Source organism: Protomyctophum parallelum (assembly GCF_964188405.1).
Source record: "Protomyctophum parallelum genome assembly, chromosome: 14".
Lineage (NCBI taxonomy): Eukaryota > Metazoa > Chordata > Actinopteri > Myctophiformes > Myctophidae > Protomyctophum > Protomyctophum parallelum.
This window is the reverse complement of record NC_139709.1, coordinates 19,413,272-19,421,197: the sequence shown is the minus strand read 5'-3', so window position 1 is coordinate 19,421,197 and position 7,926 is coordinate 19,413,272. Positions and strand designations below refer to the sequence as shown.

The 7,926-nt window shown below is 44.1% G+C and overlaps 1 protein-coding gene across 1 annotated transcript in view; it reads left to right on the top strand.

Moving 5' to 3' along the window:
* Positions 1-1,159: 1,159 nt before the first annotated feature.
* Positions 1,160-7,926, top strand: part of ca8 (carbonic anhydrase VIII) — a 12,771-nt gene continuing 6,004 nt past the window's right edge. Inside the window, exons 1-3 of the mRNA XM_083782650.1 lie at positions 1,160-1,759; positions 5,044-5,235; positions 6,542-6,666. Coding sequence (XP_083638776.1) covers positions 1,687-1,759; positions 5,044-5,235; positions 6,542-6,666 — 390 coding nt within the window. The 5' untranslated portion in view covers positions 1,160-1,686. The remainder of the gene's footprint in view (positions 1,760-5,043; positions 5,236-6,541; positions 6,667-7,926) is intronic.

The following is a 7,926-nucleotide window of genomic DNA, read 5'->3' as shown; positions in this document are numbered from 1 at the left end:
AGGTATAATGGGCTCAAGAGAACAGTATCTCCTCTCTTTCTCCTCTCCCCTTCCACTCCTGGACTTCCCCCACCCCCCCGCCTCCCCTGTCGTTTTCAGGCTGTTTTCTCAACATCTGCTGTTTCCTTCACCACAGGGTGGATCTGTGGCTTCATGTCCAAGAGAAATATCACCACGACCTTCTTGCCAGCATTCCTACACAGTGTAAACGCGCGCGCGCGCGCACACACACACACACACACACACACACACACACACACACACACACACACACACACACACACACACACACACACACACACACACACACACACAGTGACCGATGTGTTATTAAAGGCAGTATGAAGGACTGTCCTGGCACCGGCACCCTGCTCTGGAGCGTAGCTGAGGTTCAGGCCTGGACTGGACGTCACCCTCAGCAGTGCCAAGTCCTCTCCACGGTGGTGTGAGTACACTGTGAAATCCAGAGTGTCAACGTTGGTCAAAGGAAACAAACACTCCAGGCTGTATTATGTTAAATTTTGATTTGTGGCCAATATGGGGACTTAAAAGCGTAACCTGGATACATAAGACAACAGAGGGACAAACAGAGATCCAGTACAGGGTTACAGGAAGATTTAACCACTTCAACCCCAGCATCCTTATTCTGTTGAAAAAGTTTTTTTTCAGCTACAATAATTGTGTGCAGAGTGAACTGAAAACACAAGAATATAGAGCCTTGAGGGAAGTGATTAGGTAAGGTAAGACCTTGCTAGTGCATGGGGCTGGGGGACACAGCTGGTGCCCAGCCCAGAGCACACCTGCAGCAGCCTCAGAGAGAGAGAGAGAGAGAGAGAGAGAGAGAGAGAGAGAGAGAGAGAGAGAGAGAGAGAGAGAGAGAGAGAGAGAGAGAGAGAGAGGGAGGGGGTGAACAGATCACCCCCGCAAATGAGGAGGTATGAAGAGATTGAATCCACAGAGCCGGAACAGAAAACATCTCTGTAGATACAGTAGATGGAGAGAAGGAGAGAGTGAAGAAGGGAGATAGAGAACAAAAACAAGAGCTCTCTATACAGGAGGGGGCGGGGGGGGGGGGGGGCAGAATATAAAGAGATCTCCAGTGTGTGTCCTGTATACTGCCTGTAGAGAGAGAGAGAGAGAGAGAGAGAGAGAACAGATCATCACTCACTACTAGAACAAAGTAACCATCAGTCTTTCTTCAGCTGTCAGCAGCATTAGACCTACAGTAATACACCTGCCTGACTCAGACAGCAGTGAAGAGTGGTGATAGGAGGACAAGACAAAAGTGCAAAGAGAAAAGAAAGCAGTAACAAAGGGAAGGGTTGAGAGAGAGAGAGAGAGAGAGAGAGAGAGCAGTGGAGGAAAAGCTGCAGGGAGGAACAGCAGAATCACAAAAGCCTGGGAAGTGGGAATCAATCCACAGAGACAACAGAGGAGGAGGGAAGGCAGTAAAAGGGGAGAGAGAGAGAGAAGAGTTGCTGATCACCAGGAAAGCTGCTCACTGCCAGGACACTGTTGAGGAAACCATACGAGAGCGAGACAACATCAACTGGGTGAAGAGAATTTAAATTCAGACTGGTGACTAGACTAAACTAAACCTGCAGTAACTTTGTGTTAAGTCGAAGAAGGGACTCCTTTGAGCTAAGAGACAAGCAGCCTTTCAGTGTGCACTGTGCAGCCAGCACCATGGCCGACAATGTGAATGAGGAATCTGATGATTACCCTGGCAAGGATGAAATGGACTGGGGATACCAGGAAGGTAAGTCAACTCTCACAGATGCAATGCTAGAAACAAATGTGCTAGATCACAGACAATTCTACATTGTATATGACATTGTTGAAGAAAAGGTATATAGTGCAAGCCATCAATAGGATGTTTACCTTAGGGCAATGGGGTTAGTTTCAATTCAACCAGTTCCAAAGAATAAGGTGGCATAGAACTCGATCATGACATTTGCAGATGCACATCTTCAGGTGACACAGGTGACAGGTGATCAAGCAGCTCAGCAGCACCTTTGCCAAGAGTTGTGAAATTGGGCATGTGCAGCAGGATTTGCACCAACTTTAACTGCATGGTGTAATTGTTTCAAATTCTTGATTTGAGTCCGTCCCAATTAGGCAGCTTACGCACCTGTAGGCTAGAGGATTAGGGGTCATCTTGTACAGTGGAAGCATAACTGTAGCCTATAGGCGGTAATCAAACATTTACCTCAGGGAACTCCATTTTCAAGTATTTGTTTCTTCTTCTTGTAGAAAAAGAAAACTGGTTTCGCAGGATATTGTTTACTAGACTGTTAACCTACTAACCTACAGTATCCTCTATGAAACTTTGTCAACATAACAGTCTAGATTTGCGTGATACATTATTCACAATAATAAAAAGTTGAAAATAACGTTTATGATAAGTTGTTAACATTGATATGTCTTAATACTATAAGTTATAGCCATCATTCGCTCACTTTCTACTTTTACTTTGTCTTTACTGAGCAACCATGGAATTAACTATAACAATGAACTGTAACAATACTACCGTAAGTATACTCTGTACTAGCCAACACTTTAAGATAACGGCCCATTCATGGTTGGCTCAAGAAATGCCATCACAGAACTGCAGAAACCTGTCTTTAACAAGGCAAGATTTCCCTGGATCTATTTCTGGATCTATTTTTCTTTTTACATAATGTGGAATCATACCAGCTGTCATTTATACTACAGCCGTGAAAAACAATCTCAGAGATTGCAGGTTTCTGCAGGAGAGTGATATTGATGCTTATATAAGGACTTTATTGAGGCAAGCGAGCAGTTTATGGGGAGACATGGATTAAAGATGCCTCTGAAATACCTTATAAACATTATGCATTCAGAAAGCCATTACTGCTTACAATTGCCTGCAATTGGTGTTGCCTGCCTGACCTTTATCATACTAATACCATGAGTAATAATATGCATATTAATAATGATAATACAATGTCTTGCCATGGTCCAGTATTTGTAGATCTAATACAATAATGACATACTGTATACGTAGGTTACTACAAATTAATGATACTTTCCTTCTGCTTTCTAACTGCATGATTTGGGCCTGAACATCACTGCCGTTACTCGAAGTGCCTCCAATCTGCTGTAAAACTGCTCACATTCGACCTGAATTGCTTAAATATTTGCTGTGGTATGACAGGTGCAATGTACCCTTTCCCCCTATATTTGCTATTTGACTGCTTTGAAATAAATGCATGGCCAACCTCTACTTTACACTACACTACAAAAACTGCATTACTAACGTTTTAGTTTTTGTAATCCCATTACAGCTACTTTTTGAGCATTATTAGTAAAACTCTGTCAATGAAAATTTAAAATGTACTTTATTATTAGCTCATAATGCCATAATATAGGACAGTTTCCGCTTTAGCTTCGTAAGGAGACGTATAAAGATGTTACAATGTGATAAACACAGTGTATACATCATGGTAAGTTTTGCTTTAGGCTTTAGGTAAGGCTACATCTTACTCTCAGCATGCCTGAGAAAAGAAAGACGGCCAAAGAAAAAACACAACAACACATACACTGAACAGCAGCACTGTCAGTCAGTCAGTCAGTCAGCCAGTCAGTCAGTCAGTCAGTCAGTCAGTCAGTCAGTCAGGTATCCCTCCTCCCTCAGTAACAGTAAAGGATTGTTCTGACAACCACAGTTAGTAACTTAGTATTCTACTGGGAAGTTGGACTACAGCTCCTTTTACCACGCTTTGACTTTAGTCAAACGCACGCACGCACGCACGCACGCACGCACGCACGCACGCACGCACGCACGCACGCACGCACGCACGCACGCACGCACGCACGCACGCACGCACACACACACACACACACACACACACACACACACACACACACTCTGTCTTTTGCGCATTAATACAACACATGTACATGGCATGCACACACGTGAACTGCTTCACGCAGAGAAACTCTGACAGCGGGAGTTAGTAGTCAAGGACTGTTGTTGTTGAGGAGATGAAGAATGTGAGGGTCTTTTTCTGAATGGATGAAGGTGTCTTTCCACTGTAGTTGTAGTTAAGGAAATAGTTAATAGAACCTTGGTTCAATATAAACATGGCACTTACCAAAGGTTTTTAGATTCCTAATAGTATGAGTCTGTCATTTCTACACAAGACACACAGTTCCAAGTTCTGCTATTAATGGTTGAGATTAGCACATAGCTGAAGTGAATCTAGGATTCTAGGGCATCTTTAACTACTAACCACAGTTCAGGAACGGAAATGCTACACTGCAAACTGGAGTAATTCAAACTCTAGCACTCTTAAAGGGATAGTTCACCCCCAAAATGACTTATGTTTCTATCGATTACTCACCCCATGGATATTATTGAGCCAGTGGAGTGGAGCAGTGGCTCCCTATGGGGACACACAGAGTCTCCTTTGTGTCTCCATATAGGAACCACTGCCACCCACCACCCGGTCATCAAATTATTGACGAAGGAATGCGACAAAAACAAAAAAATCTCCATGAATTCAAGGATTCATGCATGGGGTGTGAAAATAAGCCATTTTGTGGGTGAACTACTGATTTATACTTGTAGGTAGAGGGAAAGAGAGGCAATGTACTGTAGAATAGATGAGAGGGAAGAGAAGCAAACAGGAACAAGGACACAGCATTCAATCCACATGACTGACAAGGAGCTCCGGGAGCTGTTAGAATATTTGAACTAGTTCACAGTGTGGCCTCGGACATGCACTGTTCTTTAAGGCACGCACACGCACACACACACACACACACACACACACACACACACACACACACACACACACACACACACACACACACACACACACACACACACACACACACACACACACACACACACACACACACACTTCAATACAGAACGCTGACAGGGAAGGAGGGAGGAGTAGGAAAATATGAAGGACAAAATTATTTCAACACTCTGTAAATATGTAAGACGATAAATCATCAATTATGTCAACTCTCTGTGCGTGCGTGTGTGTGCGTGCATGTTGTTTTACCCAGGCGTAGAGTGGGGACTACATTTCCCAGCAGCCAATGGTGAGTACCAGTCTCCAATCAACTTGAACTCCAGAGAGGCACAGTATGATGCGTCGCTCCTGGACAGAGTCCTCTCGCCAAACTACGTGGTGTGTCGCGACTGTGAGGTCATCAACGATGGACACAGTGTACGCATCATGCTCAAGTCCAAATCAGGTGACTTTTGGAATTCTGTTATTCTGTAAGAAGGATAAACATTAATGAAGACCTCTGTGTCCAACCACACAGTAAATGATAGATGTAAATAGCTCTTTTAGCCAAAATGCAGCTTTACATAGATTGGTCATTACATTCACCCCTTCACACATACACCGATGGTGGAGGAAACCAAGCAAGGCACAAACCTGCTCATCAAGAGCGTCTTGCTCAAGGACACTTTGACACTAACTCTGGGGGAGCCCGGGATCGAACTGGGAACCTCAATAATTTGGATCATAATATGGGCAGGATACATTTTTCAAATGCATTCCAATAAACCGAAGTGACACATTGGTGAATGAAAATGACAGACCAGCAATAACTGACGCCTATTAGTGAGGCCTGTTTCTGTATATAGCGTGAGGGAGCAAGTACATCCCCCAGCCATGATGTACAATACACCCCCTGGACATGATGCTAGCTCGCAAGGACTTCCCCCGCCAACCCTTGACACTGAGTGCCAAACAGGGAGGCATTGGGTCCCATCTTCATAGTATTTGGCATGGCCCGGCCAGGGAATTGAAACCGGATCTCCCAGTCTCAAGGCGGACACTTTATCCACAAAGCGGCTAAGCTGGCTATATCTACTTGTGTTATGCATTCAGGAAAAATAAATTGGTTACACTTTATACGAGGCCCATTTCTATAAAGCATCATAAATATATGTATAATGCATTAGAATAATATGCTGCTAATATGCTAATATACTGTATAATTGTCAACCCCAGTGTCACCTTCCCGCGACTCCACTTGGGGTCCCGGCTCATAGTTTGAGAACGTCTGTAATAGCGTATCAGTAAACATAAACGTAAACTAGCCTGTCATGGCCAGACTGAGACAGATCACATATCACTCACACGTTGGCGCGTAAGTGATCCCACGTGATCTGTCTGGCCATGCCAGGTTAACTGTAAACAGGCATATGATTCCTTTTTGCTCCATAGTTACATATCCCTCTCTATACACAGTAAAATCCTCAGTGTTCATTTACCCATTTGTAGCTCTGGGACAGTACAGATGTCAGAGTACTGTGCTATATCGTGTTCAACTCAAGAAATCGAAAAGAGGAAAAATGACATTGATGATTGATGATGCAGTAGTTTTCTGGATGCTGTGTAGTGTATTTTAATAACAGCTGAATTAATGTTTATCCTCGCTGGTGCAATGAAGCGCAGATTAATCTATACGACTGTCTTCTCTCTCTCTCTCTGCCTGAATTCATCTGCACATTGTAACTCTCTGTGCCTGTTTACCCATAATGCAGTGGTTACCGGGGGCCCACTGCCTAGTGACCATGAGTACGAGCTTCATGAGGTGCGTTTCCACTGGGGCAAGGAGCACCAGAGAGGGTCCGAACACACCGTCAACTTCAAGGCCTTTCCTATGGAGGTACATGATGACTACTATACACACCGTCACTGTCTGTGGTGGAACACATTTCTTACTTACTTGTAAAAGTGTCAATACTGCAGAAATACTCTGTCACAAGTAAAGGTCTGTAAAAGTATACTCATTATGCAGAATGTCCCAAGATTGAACCACAAATACACCAGTACATCTTAATGCTCTTTCTCTCTCCCTTTCTCGCACACACGCACGCACGCACGCACGCACGCACGCACGCACGCACGCACGCACGCACACAAGGCTATGACCAAGACCATGACCATGGATGGGTGGTTGGGAGGTCAACCCTATTTACCCCACAAAACAAAATAAACAGTATGTAACGTGATATTTCTGACTTGAGCAGTTTTCCTTCAAGCAATACTGTAGCACTGGTTGTAGCAAGTTTAACTTATGAGCTCATGCATTGTGTGGTTTATCACATTTGATTTTTTTTTTATAGTAAAAAAGGCGAAGAAGTTTAGGGATAAGGGCTAAAAAGCATTGGTGAAAATAGGGACCCTAGTTGCGACCATAGGTAGCAGTTTACTATGAAAACCTGCATCTCCCCGCCTCGTGACATCACGCCTCAATATATGATCACACCTTGTGACACGTCACGCCACCATATATGGCCGTCTCCATATATGTTATATGATCACAACACTGACCACATCAAACCCTGGATAGGCATACTGTACATGGAGAAGACTGGATCACCTAGATCTGCATATATGGAGCAGCAACTCTACATCTGACCTCAAACCTCAAACCCTTAGATCTCCATATATGGAGCAGCTGACCTGTTCTGACATTCTACATGTTGATCCCACCCCACCCGTCCTTCCTCTTCGATGTCTCCCTTTTGACTGATACCTGTCCAGTCAAACTCTAGATGGGCCCACCCCAAAGTTATTAGTGCAGTTCTCAACAGGCCCGAAAATTAAGGCCTGGCCCTAACTGGGCCCTCATCAAACCGTGTTACATTCAAGACACCGCCCCCGCTGCCACCCTTAGATCAGGGCGTCTTACTGGTCTAATAAGACTATATTATCCAGTATTCAGTCATGCTAAATATCAGTCACCAGCAGCTGATCATGGTTCCTCTTCTTAAAACTGTCAAGGAGGCTTATGCTGACCAAAGTACACTCCCACACCTGTTGTAATCATTGACCTGTCAAATGCAGCTACTGTTTCACCAGTTTTCCTTCTCCATCTTTCTATGTATAGCCTAAGTTTCTTAGAGCCGTGCTCCATCTGATG